The following is a 27,289-nucleotide window of genomic DNA, read 5'->3' as shown; positions in this document are numbered from 1 at the left end:
AAATGACAATTAATTTAATCATAAGTATTTTTTGGTCTTTTCTCATCTCTCTCTTTCAGGTCAGCGCAGAGTTTCAGAGGATCACCACACTGAATCTTGAGCCAAAGTTCATGTCAATGTTGGACTTCTATTCCCCAAAACTGTTGTCCATGTTCCAAGGGGAAAAGGGTGCTGTCGGAGAGCGACATCGGGCAAAAATGAGTATTCTACTTCAGGTATTAACATGTTATCCCCCACTTATACAGTTACTTCCTTAACTGCCTTAATAATTCCACCTGTCTCAATAGCATTTATTTCCTTTGTGTAAGTTAATTACAATCACTAATTACTTTAGATATTCATTTATCCTACAATCCGACAACTCCTCTTTAAACCCTCTGACTCTCCTTCCTGTTAAAATCTTGCTTACTTGCAAACTTCTCATATTATTCATCCTCATGTCTTCCTTAACAGTTATTGTTTTTCTTCCTTACTTTTCTGCCCTTCAATATCTCACATCTTCTAGACACCCCACCACCATGTAAATGTATGTATGTATGTATATATATATATATATATATCAATCAGCATTGGCTTCTTCTCGTTCTTCTGTTCATATGCCAAATGTTCCATGTTTTGTTTTATTCTTGCATCTACTTTGCATCCGTCCACAACATACTATACCAGGGGTGGGGAACCTTTTTCCTCTCAAGGGCCATTTACATTTTTACAACATCCTCCGGGGGCCGTAAAAATGATTGGCCTCTGCTTAAAAATACTAAAATCACAGCCCATTCATTTGGCCTTTCTTTCATGCTGTGCATTTTTTTAAAATGTTGAAGTCAAAAGCATCAATCTGGTGCACTTTGAGAGCAACATGAAGAGATCTATGGATACATCTCTCAACACCCAGATGAAACAGAACTGTAAGCAGATTTATTTTTCTTTATGAATACTTTACAAATCACTCCCCTTTCAAACTGTATTCTTTCTCGTTTATTAATAACAACTTTGTTTTTTACTGTCATATAGTATTTTATACCTGTTTACTTTTATTCTTTTATTTTTTTATAACTATAATGATCATATAAAGATGTGCCTTTACCTCACTGGTTGTAGAAAAAGCTTTTTGTATTCGTTAGCATAGCTAGCTAACCAGATGCTAATAACAACAAAGTTATTGACTGTATGATCAGTATGACAGATGAACAGATCGCCACTGGGCTTACAACTAAGACACAGCCACGCAAAAACTGCGGCATGTGTACGGCTCCTTATGGGTACTGCAATTTGTAAAAGTGCCGGAGTGACGTTCTGGTGCTCTCCAGCAGAACTGCACCCCTGTCAGAGACGAGACATATACCACGTGATGACACGTTAGGCTCGTGTTGTGTTCAAGGACCCTGACCTTGGCCAGGAAAAACAGGCACTCGCTTGTTTAATTTGTTTGCGGTCTAGATTTCTTTAATTGTTTTCTTTTTTGCGTGTGTTTATAAATTACCTCGAGGGCCGTACAAATTGGTCTCACGGGCTGTATACGGCCCGGGGGCCGGGGGTTCCCCACCCCTGTACTATACTGACAATGTTTCATTTCTTTAATGTTAATTAAATTGAAACAGTTTGACATCAAAGTTGTTACAGTAAAGCCCAATTCAGCTTGAGTAATGTGCAGAGTAATACATTGTATTAGTTGTTGAAAGGCTGCTCTGTTCTGCAGATTGGAATCCCCATTCAGCGAAAACGAGAGGTTGTCATCCGATGTCTCATCAACCATCTGGGAGAAGATGCGAGTGCCTTGATCAAGGACTTTGAGGTTAGTACTAAGGCTGAAATGATTATTCGAGTAACTCGATTACTAAAAATGATCGGGCAGTGGGACAGACATACACCACTCAGTCAAGCTGACAAACAGACAGACAGCGTGGCACAGAGGTGAGACCGAGGCCGATACAGATGTGCAGTGATCAGTTACGATTATAGTACCCTTATATGAGTAGCCCAGAAGACGTATACTTTTTTTATTTTATTTTTAAAGTTATTTGAAATAAAAAAACAATAATAATTATTCGTTTTTGCATTAAAACAAAGAAAACTTAATGTCTAGTTTTGACAGATAATATTATTGGATGCAATTTAAATAATAACAATATTGATTTGTCTTGTTCATTTTAAGAGGCCGGTCTTATTTTCTATATTTACTATTGCTAATTTAATAAAGCAAAATAATGTATTATCCGATTAATGAATTAATTGTTAGAATACTCTATAGCTCCAGCCCTAGTTAGTACAATATTTTTCAGGATTTTTAACAGTGTTAGTTTTAAATAATGTAATCATGGATGACTGTGAGACGATCAATAACAAACTGTACATAGCGAGTGAGCAGTGAGGAATTGCTCTTTGTGTGTCTTGTAACATGCAGGCTGAAAGTAAGCACTAACCAGTTATCTTTTCAATGTCTGCAGGATGCTGCTGATGCACCTGTCAGTGTACAAGAAGAGTTGGCAGAGGAGGTGATGAAGATGTACCTGCTGCAGAACCAAGATGGGTCAGTCGATGAGCGTACTGATGTAGGGATTGTGATTGAGGGCATTCCTGTCCTCAGAAGTCTTGGGGATCTTAGCAGAGCCTGCTGCTATCTGTTGGGACTAACCTATGCCTTGGATTGGATCTAAGATACCCCAAGAATCTCAAATATGGTTTTGAGGTATTCCAAAAAACTAATGTTGGAGCTGGATCCTGGCAACCTTTCAACACAATAAAATCGTATTCAACTAACAGACTGAACAATTGCCTGCATATGTAGTTGCCGACTACTGTTCAGCAAGATGCTAAAAGGTACGAGTTGATAGTTCCATTGATAGAATGCATTTTGGACTGGTATTGTTTTAAAGTGTCACTGTTCTTGGTTCATTTCAGTCATATGCAGAGTTCAGTTCTGCCCGTTGCTCCCATAGCTCAATGGAAATGTTCACATGCTCATTGGCAAAAATATACCTCGTTGAAAGTCAAGCTAGATAAAATGCCTAAAAGTATTAAATATTCCAAGTTGAGATTTCCATTAATGCTAAGATTTATCTGCTGCAGTTGGTCTTGTTGCATTTTACCCGTGTTTAAAGGACTGCTTAGTTATATGCAGAGCTCAATTCAGCTATTGTTTTTATAGCTTGGATTTTGTTTCCAGGGCTGCTGCCCCTTCTTAGTCGATTAGTCGACTTTATTGGTGGTTTTGCTCGACAAAGATTTCTTTAGTCGATTAGTAATCTTTTTATGTATTTTTTTCATGGTGACTTATTTGTAAGAAACTTATATCTATGAGTGGCCATTAGGGACATTATTCAGAAATACTGTTCATATACACATGTGAAGCACTCTCTCACACACAATGGAAACCAAAATCATTTACAAATATATTCAAAAATCTCTCATATACACATGTGACACACACACACACACACACACACACACATATGAAACAATCTCTTATACACAAATGAAACGCTATCATATATGAAATGCGATTTCGGTATGTTTGAGAGGCATTTCAGTTGAAACGTAAGTCACATGTGAACGGTGTTGCTGAATAATGGCCACTCATAGATATCTCTGGTAAACACAAGGATTTAAAGTGGTGTTTTTGTGTGATTCTTTGTGAATAATCTGTTGATTAAATTGAGTAATCGATTAGTCATCACATTTCTATGAGTGTTAGTTGAATACGATTTTATTGTGTCAAGAACAGCCCCTAATTGTTACAAATGTAATGTGCAAAGTAAACCAGGTTGAGACTTAATGTCATGTTTTATACTGGTTGAATTTGAACAATAAATGTGTAATTAAAATGTCAATTTGTACAATTGCTTTATGTTTTATCATTTGGTTTTATTAGAAGTATTGACCTCAGGTAAAGCACTCCTGGAGTAAAGGGTAAATACAGTTACAAAAATAAGTAAATGTAACACATATATTTATATAATTAATAGTCAAGTTTGAACTAAATGTAGTTAAGAAAATTGAGTACATTTCACACATTTGTTTTGTTAAAAAATAGTCTCCTTTTCAGTTACATCTACCTAGCATTTAAGTGATATCTACACTTTTTTTTCAGTGGTTTTTACTTAGGGTTACTATTCCATTGACTTAGGATTTTAATTATATTTACTCAATTTTCTTATGTTATGGTACTAAATGTAGTTATTTAGACCTACTTGATTTTTTTTACTTACATTTACTCAATTCATAAGGTACATTTAAATGATTTCACAGCTTTAAGATTGACTCAATATTTTTAAGTAAATTTGTTTCACCAATAAAATTGAGTACATCATCGTTTTAGTTTTTAGAGTTGTTGGTTACTGTGAATATATACAGTATATTGTTGGTTACTGTGATTTTCTAAATTACATTACTGGTTACTGTGAATATCTACATTGTTGGTTAATGTGAATATCTACAGTACATTAATTGTTACTGTGATCTTCTACAGTACATTGTTGGTTACTGTGATCTACAGTACATTGTTGGTTACTGTGATCTACAGTACATTGTTGGTTACTGTGATCTCCAGTACAATGTTGGTTACTGTCATTTTATACAGTTGGGACGTTACTACTGCTATTTTTAAAGTAACTCCAGAGTTACTGTAATTTTTGGTTGGAAACACAGTATTATACTCAAAAATGGTATACAGTAATTTACTGTGCACAAACACTGTAAATAATTGTGAATTTCACAGCCGTTTACAGTGTAGTTTTAAAACACATTTTATTATGATATTATGCTCCAAAGTATTCTCAGTTTTTCCCACAGTTTTCCATCGCCATTGGGCAAATCTACATGAAAATGCGATGTTTAAATTGTTTCCTTTTTGGAAGTTCAGTACTCTCAACCTCAGGGCAGCAGCCAATTATAAGAATAAGAGAGGTGAATTTATGTTATGTAAGGACCCAACGTGACAAAGGACCTTTACATTTTCTGGAAAGTTCCTTATACAGCTTTAGCCTTTAATTTATCTCATGAAGTCCCTAAGTGACACACCCTGAACAGTCTGGTGGGTCATGGTCCAGGTCATTTGATTTTATGTTCCCATAACAACATGTCCAAGATGTCCATGTGACAGATAGCTACATTTCAAAAGCTTGTTTTTGTTGTTGCTAAAGGTAAAATTCAAGCCATTTAAGAATTAAAATGCTTACATAACATGTCCTTTATTACATTTAACCTGTTTTGGGGGGGGGGGGGGGACAAATTGAGGCTTAAAAATATGAGAAGACTGATCAATACCTCCATAATCTTCAGCGTGCCTAGCTATGAAAGTATCACTGAGCGATCAGAACTCGCGACAGGGGAAGCAAATACAGACATCACACGACGTAGCTTTAGGTAGCAAAACACGGAGATATGCTCACCTTTTGCTGTTATTCTGATCAAAAGTTGTGTTCAATGGCATTAAAACGAGAAAAACGCGGCTGAAGGTTAATCCATAGGTTATAGCAATGTGTCTGTCACTTTGAAAAAAATATTGATGATCCATAATTCAATTTATGTGAAAAACGGAGTTTTCATATTAGCTGCTAATGATATTTTCCAGAGTGTATGACAGCTCCCTGTTTTGTCTCCTTGGATATGAGTCAAAACAACTCACAGACTGCCATGGGCCGGGCGCTGAAATTGTAGCCCTTGGACCATCAGATCTGACGACGTTGATTGGCTGAAATTATGTTTCGGCGGCATAGTACTTTTCAGGTAGCAACAGTCAGCACTTGGTTGGCTGCTGCTGCACTTAGGGCTCTTTTCTTACCGCCCAGACGAGAGAGGGTAATGATACACGGGCAAAGATTTATGCGGCCAGGCAGGAAACACATGACTTATCAGTAACTTTAGACATTGTAACACAATTTTAAGCGAGATTTTATTGTAGATTATACATTTTTCTGATACCAACTTTATAATGTTTACCTTGTTTATTAAAAAAATAAATAAAATAAATAAAAACAATTTTAATATATTTTTTTATTTTATTTTTAATGACAATTTAAAATGTGGGAAGAGGGGGGGCGGCGGCCCTAGCGCCCCTATGGGCCGACAGCCCCTGGTTGTTTGACATCTTCTCAGTTTGTGACGTATTGCTTCATTTGCCGCAAGATCTGAAATAGAAGAGGGTAATCCAGACTTGAAGTTACAGATGATTGGTCATTCTCAATCTTAAAAGCTTATACATAAGGTCATTGTTAAAAGTCAGACTCTGGACTCCTGCTATTAATGGAGCCATACTTAGTAATGGTCACTTTGTGGGATATCTGTCTTTGAGATGACAGGCCTGATGGTGAAGTATATTCAAGTTATATGGCATAATGGATAATCAGCATGCCACTTTAATGGGTCTCCAGTTCCTTTGTATCATTCATTATCAAATTTCCTTAAAGTACAACCATGGCCTGCTTTAATGGGAAGACAAGCGGGTGGGGGCTTGACATAGATTTCCTTTTTTTTAAAGGGAAAGTTTGTTCCATTCTTCTCTTTAAATCAATCACACAAGGTTAAACTGCTTTTTTCTTATTAGTTTACAATTCTTTATGCATAGAAGACAGTTGAGTACATATCACCAGTTACAATTAAATATACTTGCAGTTACAGGAAGTAGTAAACATTTGCAATAAGGGAACAGTATACATTTAAACCCTCCCCTTCTCATTGTCCTCTTTTTCTGATGTCTATCTTATACAGTGTTCATGAACTTTATACAATAACAGAAGGGATGTTTCGTAACAGAGGCATAATTGACATAGTGATGGACAATCCTGCAGGTGTAATAACAGTCAAACAAACAAGAAATTACAATATTGTGCTAATTAGACCAAGCAACCTTTTTCTTTTGGTGGTAGTACCGGTTATCAGCTCATCAGTAGTTTGTTGTTAAGCAACCAGTGCTTTGTGATGGTTTTCTTACAAGCAGTTATCCGAACTCCGAATAAATATTTATTAAAGTGCCCTAAATGAAAATCAACCTTACCCAAAAGTTAAAAGTGCAGAATTTGAATGGTATTTTCCTGTTGAGCATTTTTTCCATTACTTTCTCTGACCAACAATGTTTTATCACTGGGCACTCCCAAAATATATGCCAGGGTTCTGCTTTGGGGTAAACTGCTTTATTCATGTGACATTTTCTTTGCCAATCCTGTCAAATTGTGTTCATTATTAGATTTTCTAGTATGAAAGGATGGACATCCGGATGTTAACTTGAATTTAGTTTGAACGGTGCAATTTATTATCTTAGATTTAACCATGCATCTTTGAGAAACAGAGTAATAAGCTGAAGAAAAATATGTGTTTTTCGCTATAGTGACAATATTGTAGATATGTTTCAGTACAAAGGATTTGTGGCTGCAAAATATTTTGACTGCCTTAGTTTGCAGGCTAAATAGTGCTTATTTAATTCATACTGTAGTCAAATGGTTGACAGTGAGGATGATATTTCTTGTTGCAGCCAATAAATCTTGTTTATTGATGAATTCAGACTCGTGGCGTGTTCTCTGGTGGTGAGGTTGATGTTGTTGCAGTTTGAAAGATGACCGAGGGGATTGTGACCTTGCATGGCCTCTCGTTTCACTGTGGTAAACTAGTAAAGGCCAGTTACTGAGAGCTGGATGTGGTGACCCTGATGTGTGTTTTATAAATAGTCTGCCCACACTGCTTAGCTTTGGCTGCTGAGTGACGGATAAATCTCTCATCGCTATCTTGAAGATAATTTTGGCAGTATCCAGAGACTGACAGTGCATATCATACAAATCTATATTGATATCATATTAGAATAGGTTTAATGTCAGAGTTTCCAAAAACATCAGTGAGCCCCTTCAGCAGCTGCTGACAGGATAACTGCGCTCTGCGGCTCTGATACATTTCAGATTTGAGACACTTCACAAGATAGGAAAGTTGATCAAATGTTTTTACTCTTCATCCACATTTCTACTTTTGGGAAAATTAAGGGGAACACAATTTAGACTAAATAGAACACCTAGAACACATTTCTGACAAGTAAAATATCTGAAATGTGACATATATGTGATGATTCTAATTTTGGTTTTGTTTTGTGCTTTTTTGGTGTTTTCTTCTGTCTCCCCCCTCCCTTCTCTGTTTTTCACTACAGGGCTGGTATGTGACAGGGAGTTGGCTGGCTCCTCCCACCAGCAGACGAGGCACACCTGTTTTCACTCACCTCTTCAAACTGTTGCCATAGCCCGGTCCTCATGCCACATACCAGATAATTCCGTCGTGTTCGACCCTCCTGTCTGCCTCGCTGCTCTCCTCGTTCCTGTGATCTCGTAGCCTGGATCTTTGTCTCCTGTCCTTTCTGTCTCCGTGCCAGCCAGCTTCCTGCCTCCACTGCCGTTACCTGTGCCTCTGCTTAAAATCAACTTTTTGTTTTTGACCATCTCTCTAAGTATTTTGATTTGGGGTCCAATATCTCTAGGCCGTAACAATATATGTCACATTGGGCTTTAATGGTAAAATAACTCTTATTTATAACTTAATTAATGAGGATGATTTGTTTGGTATAAATAAGTTTGAACATTCTTTGAATTGAAGAATAAAGAATATATTAACTAAATATAATTTAATCAGCTAAATTAACTGAGCAGATCATAATAATATTTCTAAGTGTGCATATGTCACTAGTTTTCTATGAAAGTTTAGGGTTGAAGTCCCGATGTGACATCAGTGTCACAAACAACACAGACAAAATAAAAACTCTCCCCACATGTAGCTGCAGAGAAGCATAAATGAGTTCACGAGTAATGGATGAAATGACATTAATTATGAGAATGGTGCTATTTTGGCATCAACATATTGGATGTCTGTTACCAAGAGTACAGAAAGACAAAATACGTTGGCGGTTTAAGCCCAGTCACAATTATCTGTCATGTTCACTGTCAGCCAAATAATATATTTTTTAATTCATTTCTTACATAAAATGGAAACACAAAACATATTTTTTGATGTGGGTGTTCCAGTGAGTAAAACACAGGAATGCTTTCAAGCTGTCACAATGAGAAGTCCCTCTTCTGACATGATGTGAAAGTGAAAAAGACCAGCTGCATGCCAAGAAGTAAACAAGTGTGGGCAATGCTTTCACAAAAAAAGGAGCATTATAACTCAGACTCTTTTTTTGGTTTAATGTTGTAATGGTGGTGCTCCTCAGGGTGTGTACAGGTGAGCAGGACTCAGATCAGCTTATGGAGTATTGGTACACAGCCATTGGAGCATAAATCACAAATCAGTGTCATGCACCGGTGGACTATGTTTGAAAAAATGCGGCAACTATGGGTTTGTCTCAAGTGTAAGAAATATTTAGTCTGAACAAAAACATTTTGTGAAAACTTTTTGGTGTTAAAATGTTTATTTGTGTATTTGTGTCAGCCTAAAATATGTTGTTTCTCTGCAGAAGAAGGTCCAGTGCATGGTGAAAGAAGGAGACTGAGGGAATTGAGAACTGGAGATGCTGGTTCTAAGCCCGACACAGATGTCAAGGTACATCACAGAGGAATGAATGGGATGAATGTGTGTGGTGTTCTAGTCGTCTGCAAAGAATTTCCTCCAATTTCAACTTTCACATTTCTGTGTCGTATTTCAATTTGCACATTTCCATCATCAAATTTCCTCTTGCATATCTCTTTCATGAAAAGTTCCACTTCCATCATAAAGGAACAGACACATGGTAATTCCATGTTTGTCCAGGTGGTCAAACTAGCTTAGCCAGTTAGCTTGTCTGGCATAATGGTTCAACCTTTGATTATCAAAATGTGATGCATGTCAAACTGATAACCTTATCATTGATCATAGAAATTGACAGGCGTTACTAAAATTATATAAACCCCTATAAACATCAGTAAGTCTGAGCAGTTAGCCTTAAATATGGCTTTATTGCTTGCAGTTTTAGTGCAAAAACACCTGACCCCTTCAGGGCTCACACCAGATTGCTAGATAGCTTACTTTGCACTCTGAGATCATTCTATGTAGGATGAACATTTCCCATCCATTACTTTGGCCATTTGTGCAGTTTATGGCAGAAAACAAACATTCTATGATCTCCTCATTGGCTGTCAGTTATTCCAATTTGATTTCAAGAAGAGCTGAAAGCCCTAGAAAGTTTATGGGCTGAAAGTGGGGGAGGTGGCCAGGCTCCACCAATAACACAAATGTAACTTCCTGTTTAAATCTTCTCTATATGGAAATGGTCATAAAATAACTTGAGGATGAGACTTCTCTGAAGAACTGCGGTGGTCCCAAGCTGACGATACGCCTGTTTTTAGTCAAGAAATACCTAAAAACCTAGGGATTTAAAGCACAATGACTTGTTTTGTATGTCTGTTATAAAAGACAGAATATGGGACATTTTACATGTCAGGGCGAGAAACACACTCAAGACAATTGGTGGGCAGGTGAGGGAAGCAGCATCTAAAAAGAGAGGAGAGGTTTATTACGCGCCAGTGAAATTGAGCAGGAGAATTGTTGTTTAGAAACCATCCTACACACATTCAAATGTGATGACTTGGGCGCCCAGTAACTCACCTGTTGAAGCCGTGGCCTCATCGACCTTATTATAGTGACTTTGGTTCAAATCTTTGGGTGCGTTTTCACTTCGGTTGAATGGATTCCTTGCGTCCCTCACTTGCGTTGTTTCCCTGCAACGTCCCTCCCACCAGAGAAGCATTGAGAGACACAAGGAAACCACGAGAAGCAGGGGCTGCGTTTCACTTCGGTTAAATGGATTCCTTGCGTCCCTCACTTGCGTAGTTTCCCTGCGACTAGTCCCTCCCACTAGGGAAGCATGGAGAGACGCAAGGAAACCACGAGAAGCAGGGAAATAAGTTCTAAGAGCAATGGGACCTCCTTTCCTCTGGAGCGTCACGTGAAGCGACGTCCGTTTGTGATGACGCCGCACAGCTGATCGTCTGACAGCAGCCAGGGCTGAAGTCGAATAGTCCATTTAGCTTAGGAACCTTCCTAACGGAGTGAAATGACCCGGAAGTCCCTCAGTGGCAGCCATGATAAGTGCCGTTCAAATTCTCTAGAATGATAGGAAAGGAGGTTTCAAACTTCCTTTATAACCTCCTTTAGCTTAGGAACCACTGGACCTCCCTGACCGAAAGGAGAGGAGAAAATGCTGCCCCACAATGCCTTGCAGCCGCAGCATTTGCCGTCACACAACAGTCGGCCGTTCACGGAAACAAACGATTATGACGGAGAAGTTATATCATGAAAGTTACGGTGCTTATTAAGCATTTTAAAACATATGTGGTAACTTGCCAAAGTGCTTTGTTTTGAACGTTCATCAGTATTATAATCAAAAAGAGAAATAGGAACATTAGTTTTTACTTAAATTGTCAAATAAAGTCAACATTTCACTGAGCTGTGTGGGGTTTGTTCAACTTTTAAAATTAGTTTGAATGGTGATATAGGCCTACACAGTGATAGATGTTAAGGACTAACGTTTATAATAAATACATTTATATTTATTATAAGATATTTTCATACAATCATACGTATTGGGATCATTTGTATTAATGTGGACCGGAGGGAGAGGGTGACGAGCATACATTTCACTTTCCTTTTTTATTTCAATTACAACTTTGATCATGAAGAATATGTTTCTCTCTTGTCCTCGTTCTTAAAGCATAAAACAACAGCACCAGAGCATGGTGCAGAGTCTCTAGATGAGTTTACAGTAGTCCCTCGTTCTTAATAAACATCCATGTAGTCCGTTGTCCGTCTGTTCCCAGCAGCAGACGCACACAATGATGTCCGGTGGCGCATCATAAACACGTCGGATAGTGAAAGTGCATTCGGATTCTCTAAAGTACCGCAGTCTCTCCTCCTAAGTCCTTTTGAATTCTCCTATCCACTATCACTTAACCCCGTGACGTTTCACTCAGAGGTCAAGGAATAGGAGATAGGGTTAGAACTTAGGAGCTGATTTTTAAACTATCCGACCGCAACCCAGCTCTGTCCCTGCTATAGAGGCGAAGTCCCTCCCCTTCCGGTGGGACTCATGGGACCTTATTTCGGAAAATTTTGTATGGAAGTCAATGTAGAGAGAAAGATTATCTTTTGATCCCGTTTGAATTGTGCCACAAATTACACATATGATATTTGTCAATCTTAAATAATAATTTCCATGTCAAAAAAGTCACAGTTTGTCGTAAAACTGTTGAAATATAAGACTATGAAACATATGCAACTAGAAAGACTACAAATCCCAGAATCCCGGTCCAGACTAACTCCCCTGTTGTGTATGTACAGCTCTCAGCATGCCCAGACTTGTAGTGACTTTCACCTCTTTCTAATACTTTCCACCTCATTCTGAAAGAACGAAGTGAAATATGCCAACATGACGGCCGTCTTGGCGTGTGGTGCGAGATGGGAGATGTAGTTCATTGAGCGGTTTCACACAAAAAAAGTGTTTTGATTCAGTTTTACGACACATTTTTATTTTTGTAAAATTATCTTTTAAATTCACAAACATCATATGTGTAATTCGTGGCACAATTCAAATGGGTTCGAAAGATAATCTTTCTCTCTCCATTGACTTTTCAGAAATAAGGTCCCATGGAGCTCAACCGGAAGGGGAGGGACTTCGCCTCTCTATTTTCACAAACGCTTGACGTTTCATAGAGGGTGCTCAAACATTTAGGGTTTCCCATTAATGTACCGGGCGCTACAGTTGAATTTTCTACTGCAACATTCCCCACGCCCGCGACTGTTACAATGAAGGCTCGATAACCAGCTCACGGCATATAGGTGTAGGGTAAAGTGCTATTTTTATAGGTGGTGTGTGGTCCTCACATATACCTCATTCACACCAACGCAACTCCGGTTCAAGCTCCGTGCTAGAGCTTTTCAGGTTCAGAACCAGTTCTTCGGTTTAGTTCTGGCTCTTTTCACACTGCCCAGAGTCCGACTGGTACTGCGTCATTGCATCATCGTTTGCGTCATGACGTAACCGTTTGCGTGCCTGCTTCATAAAGCCAAACCGCGCGGAAACCCCTCACAGCTGACACCGAAAACAACAACAATGGCCGATTGTGCTCCAGCTTCCTCTGTACCTCTTCGGAAGACCAGATTCCCAGTAGGTAGGTCTCTTCAGTGGACCACTGCTGCTTGTTAAGTTTCTCCATCGTTGTGTACAAACTGGCTAAAACACCGGCTTTTTGTTGTTGTTCAGGAGTTGATCCCGCCCCTTCCCCTGCCCCCGCCTCGACGTAAGCGTGACGTATGTGGTGCTTCTGCTCTGGCCGGACAATTTTTTTGTGCTTGAAACGAACCGGATTCCAGAGCTAAGAGGCTGCTCCGCTGCGGTGTGAACAGGAAAACCCGGTGCTTTTCAAGCTCCAGCTCCGAACTGGCACTAAAACACCGTTGATGTGAATAAGGTAATAGGGGGGTCCGGGGGGATGCTCCCCCGGGAAGATTTATTTTTAAATATTGAAGTTAAAAGGATCAATCTGATGCACTTTGAGAACAAAATCAAGAGATCTACTGTATGGATACCTCTCTCAACACCCAAATGAAACAGAACTGTAAACAGATTTACTTTTTCTTTATGGATATTTTACAAATCACCCTTTTAAACTTTATTCATTTTTTACTGTCATATAGTATTTCATACCTGTTTTTCATTTATTCTCTTATTTTTTTTATAACTATAATGATCATATAAACGTGTGCCTCGGAAACACATAAATGGTGACCAAAACGTTTGAGACCCACTGAGATAACACTGAGAGAGTCCTTTAGTTCACTGAGTCTCTCAGTCTGACAGGAGAGGACTCTCCTCCACTTTGTTGTTGAAAAAAACTCCTTAAATCCGTTAGCGTAGCTCGCTAGCAACAACAACGATCTCCGGTACTGGTGCGCTCTCTCTCTCTCTCTCGCTCGCACACACAAAATGGGGGCGCGCACCCCACTTTGAGAACCACTGGGTTAGCGTGTAAGCGAGTGGTAGCTACATCGGTACAAACGATGCTAATCGTAGCCTCCAAGTTAAAATCATAGACTATATAGGTTAAAACGAAATAGACAAGTGTTAAGCGTTAAGTGGGATAATACTGTACAACAAACGGCTTCTGTTTGAGGTTGATAAAATAAGGTCATCCTTGTAACTTAGAGAGATATTTTATTATGTAGGTAGGAACTGTATGCATCGCTAAGGTTAATTTAAATTGGCTATGCTCAAGTATGTAGACAAGCTAACGTCGAAGTAGTGTATGTGAAATCAACCTCACAATAAGGTGTGTGTATATTACAAATAATAATGTCATATTTCAATATGATTACTTAGATATTACAATATGGTTGGTTGAGCTGGAGTTCATTATTGTTATTGTTATTATAGTTCATTTATAGTTCATAGTTCAACTTTCAGCTCGGTGGCAGGAGGTCCCGCCTCGGCTCCGCCTCTTTGCCCTTATAGAGAACCGCAGTGAAGCGTCCAATAAACCCGGAAGTAAGTTAGCATTTTTAGCACTTCCGGTTCCTTCGTCAAAAACATAGACTGTATGTATAAATGGACGTAGGTCCGTGACGTCACCCATAGGATTCTGCAGAGTTACCGAGAAGCCATTAGTAGGCGGAGTCGGCCACTAACGGCTCGACAGTGACTTCAGAGTTCAATTCCCGCCTACTCCAAATAAGGGCAGAGGCGGAGCCGAGGCGGGACCTGCTGCCACCGAGCTGAAAGTTCCAGAGCTAGCTGAAGCTACCAAGCTAAGCTAACATGCTCCCCATCTGCACACTGCAGTGGCATTTTACGTTTCTAAGGTAAGCGGACATGAAACTATTCAGCAAAACTATAAATAATAATCTAAGTTATTGAGTTTTTAGCATAATACTTCAGAATCTTAAAATCCCTTAACGTGTGTATGCAATTGTGCTAAATTCAACACTGGAATCAAGCAAATATTAATATGTTTGCATGAAATTAGTTATTTATATTTTGATATCACTTAACTATACGTTTAATACATTTAAGTCAAGCTAAGGTACATGTGATGGTAGCTAGTTAGTGCTCTTACCTGTGAGGCCTCCTCCAAACAGCATAATAACCAGACTGCATCATTAAAACTAAGTACCAGTTCTAGATCCTTGACTTTAGACAAACAATTCAAAAGATAACATGTATTTAAAGACCAATCTTTATTTGAAGGTGCCTCTTAACCTGATATATTAGTTATACAGTAATAGTATTCACAATCTAAAAAAACTGAGCAACTCAACTGTCAACTTTATATTTCTTTTTGTCTAAAGCATTTATTATTTTCATTTTCCCCCTCTCATATTCAGTGTGGACGCATTGAGACAGCGTGGTGTCCAGAGAGCTGCAGAGACTTCAGGGAGAAACCTCCGTGTGATGGACGTCCTGTCTGTTGGTTTGGAGAGGACTGAGGGTCTTTCCTCTGCAAGGAGGTCCAGGCCTGATGGAGGAGCCCATGCTGGGCAAAGCTGATACCAACTGCACAGTTCTAGTCTGCGGCGTTATTTGACTAAATGTGTTTACTTATACATTTAATAGGTTTACACCTTCTGTCCATATGTGCTTTTTATTTAAAACATTTGATTAACTTTTGGTTCACATTTCAATAAATTGTATTTGTATTTGCACTCCTTTTCTCCATTATTCTTACTGAAAATGTTAGATTACACATTCACATCTGACTGAAGATTGGCCCCATTTATTTGTGACGTTGCAAACTCTGCGGTACAAGGCACAAGGGATGTGAAGCTCATAAAGCGAGGCAAATAGAAATAATTAGCTGATGGAGTGAAGATGTGGAAATAGGTGCATTCGATCAGCTAACTGTTTTTACAATAAAAGTAGTTTCTTAGTGTACTGGTCTTAAAATCTCATAGCATCAGCTTTTAATTTTCCTCTTGGATGTTCTTCTTGACCCTCAGAGAAGGAGAAAAGGTCGTGTCTTTCAGGCATGTCCTTTCCTAATTTTTTTTACAGGAAACATAAAACATGTTATTGCAGAACAAGTGTGTTATTTATGAAAGCGGTGTGTTGTGACATAATTATTTTGTCATTGTAATGTTTTTTTTATTTCAACAGTGAGCTACAAAGACAATCAGATTATGAATGAACAGTATGAAGTTCATCAACATTGAAATATGTTATTATCAAAATAATATTGAACTGTTATCAAAACGTAGTGCAACTATAGAAGCTTGCTCTGTTGTCTCACTGAAAGAATAACTTTTACCACGTTTTTACAGACAATATTGAGAGATAAATAGAAGCAGTTCTCATTATGTGTTAATTATCTTTGCCTTTAATAAATTCAATTACAAAGCTGACAAAATCATATTGATTGTTAACATCTAAATGTAACTTTTTGCATGGAAAAAACCCTCAACTTCACTGATGTGTAGGTGATCTAGTATTGTTTAATGGAATGCATATCAGTGTATTAAGGTCAATACTTCATTCATTTAAACCAATATCTTTCTTGATTCTTTGTACAGTATGAAAAATAGAGTCTTTGTACCTGAACTGAAGTTCACTGCTATGAGGAGTCCAGTTCTGTCTCTCACTCTCTGGTCCAGCCTGTCTGCATCACCTGGACACCTTAAACAAACAGATATATATATGTAAAGTACCATGTGTACAAACAATATAACTGATTCTCTTCTGTTGAACATGTTGGATTGTGTATTGTCCGAGTCAGGGTCCTTTTTATTTTACTGTAACTTTGGAAGTTGTGTTACCAATGCTTACTGTTTATTTGATACCCATTTGGTAATGCAATTAATAAAAACAATAAGGTTTGGGTTCGTTCTTCAGATGACTGTGATGTTAACGTGTAAGCTCAATAATGAACTCCAGCTCAACCAACCATATTGTAATATCTAAGTAATCAACTTCAAATATGACATTAATAAATTGTAATATACACACATCTTATTGTGAGGTTGATTTCACATACACTACTTCGACATTAGCTTGTCTACATACTTGAGCACAGCCAATTTAAAGGTGACCTATCGTGGAAAATGCACTTTTGTACGTCTTTTATACATGAATATGTGTCCCCGGTGTTCCAGGGAACTCACCAAGTGTCAGAAAACACAACCCTCTCTATTTTCCTCCATACCCAAATCTCTTAAAAAGTGGCTGCAACGGATCTGATACAGACTGATCCAGATTTGAACACTTCTATGACGTCACAGAAGTTGCGCTACGGCTATTGGGCCAACTCCACCAATCAGGAGGAGACAGCCACGGACATTGCCGTTGGAAAGCGCTGGAGACACTTTAGTACATATGCCAGGCCTGTAGATGGTGCTGTTCTCACATAATCAGCCCATGAAAAGACAGTGTTAAATTGAGCGAAATGAGGAATGGCTAAAATGCATGATCTGTTTGGTATTTTGAAAAATAAAAAGTATAAATATGCTTTATATAGGTATGGTCCTGCACTATATTATTCAAATATAGCATGATAGGTCCACTTTAAATGAACCTTAGCGATGCATACAGTTCCTACCTACATAATAAAATATCTCTCTAAGTTACAAGGATGACCTTATTTTATCAACCTCAAACAGAAGACGTTTGTTCAACAGTATTATCCCACTTAACGCTTAACACTTGCCTATTTCGTTTTATATATACAGTATGATTTTAACTTGGAGGCTACGATTAGCATCGTTAGCACCGATGTAGCTACCACTCGCTTACACGCTAACCCAAGCCTTAACATTCATTATGTAGCAGCTGATTAAAATCATTAACACATAAATAAGTACTCAAATTTCACTCACCGCAAAACCGCATTCATGCACCGTCTGTTTTAACCGCAGATCGAGTCACAATAGTCCGATATATAAGCATGAAGAACAAACAACCACGGCCGGCTTCAAGTTGTGTTTCCTGGATTAACTGACCATGCAGAGTGCCTGTAGCTTCACGGAGCAGCTAGCAGAGAGACAAGAAGCTAGCAGCAGCAGTCACTTGACAGAGCCGTCACTCAATGTGACCACGCCCTAATTTATGCAACAACTTTAAGACCTAATATAAATAAAAGGGTCGTGTTAGAAAACAATTCGCTCACAGATCCATAATCATGAAGGTGGAATCCAACTATATTCAAAATAATATTTATTGCATCCATGGGTAGAAACATGTTTTTTTCTGCTGTAAAGTTGGGCATGTTAACATGGGGGTCTATGGAAATTGCTCCTTTCTGCAGTCAGTCCCTATCGGCCAATATATGAACTACAGTGTGTGGCACTTCCGTATTGGCGTCCCGGCTCTACCCCACAGTTTGCCGCTTGGTCAAAAAGCAATGCATTTTTTCCACAGGGTTTTGGAAAAAAGCTTGAAATAAGGTCTGTGGTTGACACAAATTTAAGAGATAAATCACGTTTTGTTCTACGTCATTAAATACATCAGCAGTGACCCCACTGGGGATTTTTGAAGAGTTTACGTGTCTGAAAAACGATGGTTGTTACAGAGTGGCTGAATAGGACTACAGAAATTGTCGAGGCCGTTGTACGTCATTACGCCGAACACGTAAACACTCCCGCTAAGTTTGTTTTCCCCTATGGTTTCCCCCCGTGTTCTGCTTGAAAGCAAGTACCTGCCTATCTGTAGTATCTTTAGTATCTGTATATCTATATCTGACCATTAGAATCTGTATTTTGGAAATTGTCGTTTTTAACACCGTAGTTTTACAAATGATAGAATAATTAATTACCAGTGTTTTCCAATTTTACTCGGCAGTTTGTTTCGTTAGCTAACGTTAGCTAAAGCTAGTGCTACTAGCGCTACTAGTGCTACTAGTTAGCTACGCAATGGTTTGTTGCTTTGCTCCGGGTTGCAGCCACAGGTCTTCGCAGGAAACGTGCTCGTTCTATCGTTTCCCGGCCAATGTTTTCCAAAGGAGAGTCTGGGACTCCTGGGAAGGAGAAACATTCAGCCTGCGTGAGGAACATCCTTACTGGCACCAAGTGCAAGGTCAGCTTCACCTCACTGCAAGAAAGAAGAAGAAATTGTGAATCGTTTTTAATTTACAGTTACTCGCCTTTGCAATGTTGTGGTTGTTAGTGTGTTCCTGTCAGCTCGTCTGTTGGGAAGATATAAAATATTAGTTTCATGGAAGTCACACCGTCACATATAAGAGCATTAAGACATACAGTACATAGGCTAAAACAAAACATCTAAAGATATAACCTTGCACTTTGATAAGTCTCAACATTGTCACTATTTTGACATTTTTATAGATCAAAATTGAACTAAAGAAATAAATGGTAGATTAATCCATATTGAAAATAGGTGTCAGCTGTTACACTAATTATAATAGTTATATTTCTTAATGAATTAAGATAAGATATTACTGTATTGATCCCAATTTGGGAAATGCTTGTGTTGCAGCAGCATAACAAGAAAAACAAAATATAAGTTAACAAACATATATATATATATATAAATACAAAAGTATGTGAGGGATGGAATATTAAATTGAATATAAATGTCAAATGTTCATGTGATTTTACATCCAAGAGAAGCTATGGAGCAGAGAGTTCTCTGCCAGCCAGAGGTGATCTTTTGTCAAACTGATTTCCCTGACTACAATCTTTAGTTACATGGTGAAACGTTATGCTGCTTGTACTAATTAGACTTATCATATAAACCACACCGGTTTTAATAGGATTTATTAATTATCTTTACTTATTTTGCGGTTTTTTCTAACCACAAGCAGCCAAAATATATCCAGAGATAGTTCCCGTGCTTCAGTTTCAGGGAGCGGTCCATAGATAGCTATGCGAGTTCATCCTGAGCTCTGCTGTTTAAACTTGTGGCTGATATTAATGACAGAGGATTAAACGGATCCCGGAGCCAATCGAAGTCTTCATTCATAGGAGGGAAATGACTCAAACCTCTCCTCCAGCACTCTCAGGTGAGCAGCTACAACTTGTAGAAAAAATGCTGTCTTGTGCGCTGGGTCACTGGATGTCAGCGGAAACATTTCAATGTTTTTCTTGGCGACTTTATTTTGCCACAGTCTTAACTTGGATCGGAAACCATTGAGTTTGTCTGTGGCTGTCAGGATATTCTCATTATTCCCTTGCATTCTGATGTTGAGGTCATTGAGGTGGCTAAAAATATCTGCCAGATATGCAAGCTTAACCCACCACGATTCACGATCCATGTGTTCTTTGTAGGGTAAGTCGTGCTCATTTGCAAATGCAACAAGTTCGTCGCGGAGCTCGTAGACACGGGACAGCACCTTGCCCCGTGACAGCCAGCGGACCTCCGTGTGCAGTAAAAGGCCATGGTGCTCAGCCCCCATCTCATTGCACAATGTGCTGAACAACCGCGACTTCAGCGGACGGGACTTGATGTAGTTCACTATTTTCATAGCTTGTTCACTGCAGTGAGGTCTGGTGGCATAGCTTTGGCGACAAGGGCCTCTCGGTGTAACATGCAGTGGGTTATCTGTACATCGGGATTTACCTGTCTCACTTTATTTACAAAGCCTTTCACCCTCCCCGTCAAGGAGGCAGCCCCGTCGGTGCAAATGCTGTGGCACATCCCCCAGTTTAGACCCTGTTCTGTCAGGTAATAAGCTGTGGTCTTCTAAATTGCCTCTCCGGTTGCATGTGTGTGTAACTCTTTGCAAAAAAAGAAGTTCTCCTCAATGGATTCTCCGTCAACATATCTCACGTTGGCAATGAGTTGACAGTGGCCACTTATGTCTGTTGAATCATCAACTTGCAGAGCGAATTTGCCACTTCTCTGTATTTGTTCAGTTAGGACAGTTTCTATGTCGACTGACATGTCATCGATGCGACGTTTGATTGTATTGTTGGATAATGGAATTTTATCGATTTCTTTAGTAGCATCTGGCCCTATCATTACCCTGACAATTTCCTTACATGCCGGTAGAATGAGGTTTTCTGCGATAGTGTGGGCCTTCTTTGCCTTGGCAATTTACTCATCAACCAAATAGCTGGCCTCTTGTGCTTTGTCAGAGACACGTAGAGACGAAAGCATACGTTGACTCTGCTTCTCATTTTGTGATTTCAGTCTCTGGAAATACTCAATTTCCTTGGAATTATAAGAAGGATATTTTGTGCTAAAGTGTCTTGCTAGTTTACTTGGCACCATTCCTTCGTTGGATAATTTTTCTCTGCAGATTAGGCATTCTGGCGTCGGGCAGTCGGCATCCCCAGTCCAGGAGAAACCATACCGAAGGTACCTTTCGCTGTACTGTCTGCTTTTAGACTTCTTTTGCACTGCTGTTCCATCATGTTCTGTCATCCCTGCCTGTGTTGTTGAGGGCTGGGGTGCTTCTTTATTTATTGTCACTACGTAACGATCCATCTTGAAATTATTGGGCGCGAGGATAAAAAGCTGCTCTGCACACCGTAAACAATGACGGCTGACGTAAATCATGAGAATTTAAGCTGTTTAGTATTTCTAAATCTGAGCAATATATGTTTTATTAGCTTATGAACTCCATTGTACATGTAATACAATAAAGTGTATATTAAGTAACGTTTATTAAATGAGAAAAATATTTGGAACATAAAAATACGTTTTTTTGCGGCACACTTGGACAGTGCTCGCGGCACCGTGGCACTTCAGCAATACCTTCCCGCGCCTCTGTTCCTTACTGACACAGAAGCCCTTGATTTGCAATGCTTCACTAATGCCCCTTTCACACCAACGGCTGGCTTTTCTTTAAAAGCAACACGATCATCGACCCGACGCAGTCCCCCCGTTGTTGTTGTTGTTGTGAGCGCCGTTGGGGAGCAAATCAGCGATGTAAACGACGACGTCATGACGCAGCAGCGGCAGCACCATCCCGGCTCTGAGTGGTGTGAACAAAGCGGGAGCAGAAAAGGGAAACCGGAGCTGAACCAGAAAAGCTCTAGCTCGGAGCTAGAAAGGAAAAAGCGCTGGTGTGAAAGCCGCATAATTGTCATTTCCCTGGCTCCGCAGGGACACTTTACCTCCAGCACAGCGGAAGACCCTACCAGACCATCTGGAGATGCCCCCAACAATCCTGATTGGGAGAGCCACAAACCTGACTCATGGACCTGCATCTGGGTTGCAGTGGTGAATGCCCTGACACCCTCACATTCATTCATAGTCCCCCACTGTACAGACAAAACACCATCAAGGGCCTGTTGTTGCCCTAGCACCCTGGCAATAAGGGAAGCAGTCACACGCTTTGACCTCAGGACAGCTCCAAAGTTGCTGGCAGTCAACCTTCCTTTCCTGAACAAATGCCAGTTTGGGTTGGTTCGCTGACCAGTGGTAGCCACCTGAATTGCCCTCTGTTGCTCCTCAGACAATGCCATGCTTGCCACAATTGCCTGATGCCCAACGGATTTGATAATTTCAGGAACAGTAAGTGTTTCCAAGCTGTAGTGTTCCTGTTCTGGCTCGGGGAAGAGAAGCCAAGAAATTCCTGAGAACCTGCCCCCGAGTCTGTCCCTCAGCCAGTCACGATCTTCGGAGGTGGGCTCTCTTGTCAGCGGGTTAAATGAGTTATTGGTTGGAGGAAATAGCTCCTCCACTGAATGCGTACGTTTAGCTGCCTTTGGCTTCTTCCACTGACAGGGGGTGTCAGTGCAGCTGAAATTGTGGATGGCAAAGATGGCTAATGCAGCCGCACGACTGCATTTCCATTCTCCACATGGGCATTCACATTTTGTGGAGAGAATTCCCTCTTCCCCTGTAGATACCTGTGGTGGGGGGATTGTTTTATTATTTAAAATATATTTACATTTGTAGTGCCTTCCCAATTAACCCTTTAATTCTTTATAGCCTACTGTATGTTTATTTCATGGATATTTCTGTGTTTTCTGGTGTGTAATATTTGTAATAAAGATTTCATGTGACACATAAAATGGATTTGTTGATGGGAATTAATGTCACTAATGTGAATAAATTAACTCTAGGTTAACGGTACTCTTGCTATCATTAGTCACCGACACTATAAACCTTGTCCCTCATGCTAGCCCTGACAACACGCGTATCTATTGCACGCATTTTCCAATGTGTAAAGTCGTGTCATTTGTACGCAGACTGAAGAGAGTGGGTTGCAGGTAAGCACACCTTCATCTAGGCTGCACTGTTTTACGTGTCCTGACTTGTGGTGGTTCTCTCCTCTATCTACACTCTTCTTGTCATCTTTGTAAAACGATATCAGACTGTTAATTGACATAGCCATGACTTCTAGTTAAATTTAGTGTGGCTAAAATGAAAAGCTTTGTTAAAATATGCAAGCGCGAGAAAGTCAAAGTCAGCTTTATTGTCAAAAATTCTACATATGTTATACATCCAGAAATCTCTAAATATTGTTTCCCACAGTCTGACATGTATACATAAAACAAAACAAAAAGGGCCTAGATAAACGTGGTATACATTAAACAAAACAAAAAGGGCCTAGATAACCGGGGTATACAGTTTAAAATGTTAATAATATATTTAAAGTGTTCAAAGTGCAGTTTCAGTGCAAGTCAGTTGAAACGATCTTAAGTTGGCGTGACGTTGAAGTCGTGCGACCCTGCTGCTGTACTAGTTTGAAGTTCGTTTATAGCAGGGGTGTGGAACCTCCGGCCTCCGGGCCGTATACGGCCCGCGAGACCATTTGGTACGGCCCTCAAGGTAATTTATAAACAGACGCAAAAAAGAAAAAAATTCAAGAAATCGAGACCGCAAAATAATTAAACAAGCTTGTTTTTCCTGGCCAAGGTCAGGGTCCTTGAACACAACACGAGCCTAACGTGTCATCACGTGGTATATGTCTCGTCTGACAGGAGTGTAGTTCTAACGGAGAGCACCAGAACGCGGCTCCGGGCCGGGACTTCACAAATTGTAATACCCATAAGGAGCTGTACACATGCCGCAGTTTTTGCGTGGCTGTGTCTTTAGTTGAAAGCCCAGTGGCGATCTGTTCACCTGTCATACTGATCATACAGTCAATAACGTTGTTGCTATTAGCATCTGGTTAGCTAGCTATGCTAACGAATATAAGAAGCTTTTTCTCCAACCAGTGAGGTAAAGGCACATCTTTATATGATCATTATAGTTATAGAAAAATAAGAGAATAAAGTAAACAGGTATACAATACTAATATGACAGTAAAAAAAAGTTGTTATTAATAAACAAGAATACAGTTTAAAAGGGAAGTGATTTGTAAAATATCCATAAAGAAAAAAATCTGCTTACAGTTCTGTTTCATATGGGTGTTGAGAGATGTATCCATAGATCTCTTCATGTTGCTCTCAAAGTGCACCAGATTGATGCTTTTAACTTCAACATTTAAAAAAAATCTTCCTGGTGGTGCATGCCCCCAAACCCCCCTAGATGAGGTTAGATCCGCCCCCCCCCCCCCCCACACACACAAATCATGTCCACATGGATATGAAACTAAATACATTTGCACACATCTTGTGTCCATATCTTTCTGTTTTGGTGGTCATGCCACGGTGCATGAATGCGCGGGTCATGGTCAAATATGTGGATTAAGAGGTTGCTTTTTCTTTGCACAGCATGAAAGAAACGCGAAATGAATGGGCTGTAATTTGAGTTTTTTAAGCAGACGTTGAGTTCAATAATTTGTACGGCCCTCGAAGGATATTGTAAAAATTGAAATGGCCCTTGAGAGGAAAAAGGTTCCCCACCCCTGGTTTATAGCATAACGTTAGCATTTTGCTTCTGGCGACCAGATTTATGATTCAAAAATTATAAAAGTAGGGTTGACATGTGGAGATTATCCGGCTGAACAAAATGTGATCCCTCTCTTAAATGTGTGTCAACCACAGACCTTATTTCGAGCTATTTTCCAAAATCCTATGGAAAAATTGCATTGGTTTTTGACGAAGGAACCGGAAGAAGTTTACTTCTGGGTTTTAAGACGCGTCACTGCGGTTCTCTATTTGGAGCAAGCCCCAGGAAGTGCGCCGGACTCAGATGAAAATATTCGTGGTGGCCAAACGGCGGTACTACACTTCCGTTTGGTTGCCAGGCCCGGAAACACTTTTTCCCATTGACTTACATGGGGAAAGAGTGGTCTGTAAATCGTTGGATAATTTTTTTTAAACTAAATAAACTACCCACTATGAACACTTGTATAGCCCTTATTAAAAACATTTACCCATGGACATGATTTGGGGCAGGCGGGAGTTGAACTCTGACGTCACTGTCGAGCCGTTAGTGGCAGACTCCGCCTACTAAGGGCTTCTCGGCAACTCTGTAGAATCCTATGGGTGACGTCACGGACCCTACGTCCATTTATATATGCAATCTATGGGTCTACTATCCACTAAAGGCTTAACATTTTCTGTTGTCTTCAGAGAAAACACCCATAAATGATCATTAATTGTGTGTAAATCCCCTCCTCTGACTCAAAACAGCACTCATCTACGGCTGAATGTATTTAATGAGCTCTATACACTTTTAAACCTCTGACTGTAAACCCCTCCATTAGGAAAGCAGTGGACAGAATTATTTGCTGTGTCATTGGATGCAGCGCTTATTAACATTAACTTATTTGCCAAAGTTTTGATTTACATTTTACTTGTACATGTACATAAAAAAAAAAACGTTTGCAAAGGAATGCAAAGGTAGAACATGACATTGAAATGTTGGATGTGTATTGCAGAGGCCTTGCTTTATATAACTCACCCCACTTTCCTGCTCTATATATTATGAGTTCCCCACTGTGTCTTACTTCCTGGGTGATTTGTCAGCTTCCGAGGCTGATATGAAAATAATTAGCTATTACAGCGTAGGGAACACAGGACAGAATAAACAAATCGATTTAGGAACTGCTCTACAGTTTCAACGTTTCATGACATTTCCAAACATAGTATTAAGACAGTTTTGCCCTGGGGTGCCATGGAGGAGAATCATTTGAATGATTTAAGGGGGCCCCAGAGTTGGAAAAATGCTGTGTAACAAATCAGAGGTTGTAGATATTTATTATGTCTGAGCTGTTGTTAAGCCGTTGTCAGAGGAGCAGAATTTGCAGCTTCGCCCCTGCTTTTTATTTTCATTTTTTAATAGACGGCAGAGAAGGCCACTTTTTCTCTCTCTGTCCACCCATCTACTTGAAACATTATTTTCGTAACATCCCTGAGTTTAGTAATTAGTTGACTGTTGATTAAAAAAAGGGCTTTAGAGAGAAAGAAGGGATCCGGCAATTACCCAATGTATTAATCCCCTTCATTGGCTTCATTAGAATGCTGCACGCACCCTGGTCTCAAGTTTTACATTTAAATTTGACTCTCAGATTTTTACATTGCAATTTGCACTTTTAATTTGTGCCTCCCTTAACAGGACATAGCTGGTTTGGACTTGAGTTAGTTTGTAAGTGGAGACATGCGTTCTGCCCTCCCATTTGTTTGTGAGTGTGGGGCCCAAGGTTTTACAAAGAATGAGACAAACAATTTGAATGCGGCATGTCAAAGCTCATTTTCCATATTCTCTACTTCCTCCATTCCAAGTACAGTAACGCTTTCCTAAGAAATGGCCCATCATGGAGGGGATAAAGGGCTGGAGCCAAATAAAGGGTGGTTAGATGGGAAATGAATGATGGGCGGTTTATTTGTTATTCCATTTTTTAAAGATCCCCTCCACACATTTATTACATACTGTGCAAAACACTCTCACTGCGAGGAGCAATGCTTTTTGTTTGATGTTATTTTTTAAGTTCAATTATACTGTAAACCAAGGTAAATAAAAGTTTCTTTGCACACCAGGACAGATATTTTAAGGATCCTGGTGTAACTTAGTTTTTTTTTTATTCACTTGTTAATCACGCACAAATCAAAAATCATTCAATCACTTCACATTACATTACGTTGTAAATAAAAGAGGCTGTTCTTCCTTCTTTTTTCTTTGTCTTTTTCCAGAAGTGCCACGCTGTTATTAGGGATGGGATGACCGATTGGGATAAAAATACTCACTGATAAGTTGGATTGAATCAATTTCCATTAGGATAATCATGAATATTCTCACAAGTGACTTGGAAAAGCTGTCTAGCTTGCTTTAACCTGTTAAGGCCCTGACACACCAAGCAGTCACCAGAGAACTCGCTGACGCCGACACCGACTGTTGCGTAGGCGTGATCTCCTGCGTCTTGGCCATGTGTCGCACTGGAACACACCGCAAAGACTTCAGCCGAGCACGTACGAACTGTGCATGCGTGAGCGGCAATAACTCTCCTTACCAGCAGGCGGCGGTAGTGTGTATTCGTCATTCAAAAGAGGCAACAACCGGAAGACAGAGAAG

General features: G+C 39.6%; 2 protein-coding genes across 15 annotated transcripts in view; both read left to right on the top strand.

Annotated features, from left to right (window-relative positions):
• Nucleotides 1-27,289, top strand: part of LOC307024060 (uncharacterized protein) — a 118,947-nt gene that overhangs the window by 11,893 nt on the left and 79,765 nt on the right. The window lies entirely within an intron of this gene.
• Nucleotides 1-27,289, top strand: part of LOC307024276 (uncharacterized protein) — a 78,957-nt gene that overhangs the window by 2,976 nt on the left and 48,692 nt on the right. Inside the window, exons 4-10 of one of the 14 annotated variants that reach the window (XM_079658288.1) lie at nt 60-215; nt 1,697-1,792; nt 2,445-2,527; nt 8,126-8,483; nt 9,422-9,507; nt 13,202-13,409; nt 15,319-15,636. In XM_079658288.1, the coding sequence (XP_079514414.1) occupies nt 60-215; nt 1,697-1,792; nt 2,445-2,527; nt 8,126-8,138 (348 nt within the window). In that variant the 3' untranslated portion in view covers nt 8,139-8,483; nt 9,422-9,507; nt 13,202-13,409; nt 15,319-15,636. Of the gene's footprint in view, nt 1-59; nt 216-1,696; nt 1,912-2,444; nt 3,849-8,125; nt 9,508-13,201; nt 13,410-14,675; nt 15,637-27,289 lie in introns of those variants that run through there. The other 13 variants (XM_079658290.1, XM_079658289.1, XM_079658299.1 and 10 more) reach the window with 13 other exon arrangements.

The sequence above is a fragment of the Notothenia rossii genome, assembly GCF_949606895.1.
Source record: "Notothenia rossii genome assembly, chromosome: 11".
Taxonomy (NCBI): domain Eukaryota; kingdom Metazoa; phylum Chordata; class Actinopteri; order Perciformes; family Nototheniidae; genus Notothenia; species Notothenia rossii.
The sequence above is the reverse complement of the archived record's forward strand: the minus strand, read 5'-3'. Positions and strand labels throughout refer to the sequence as shown.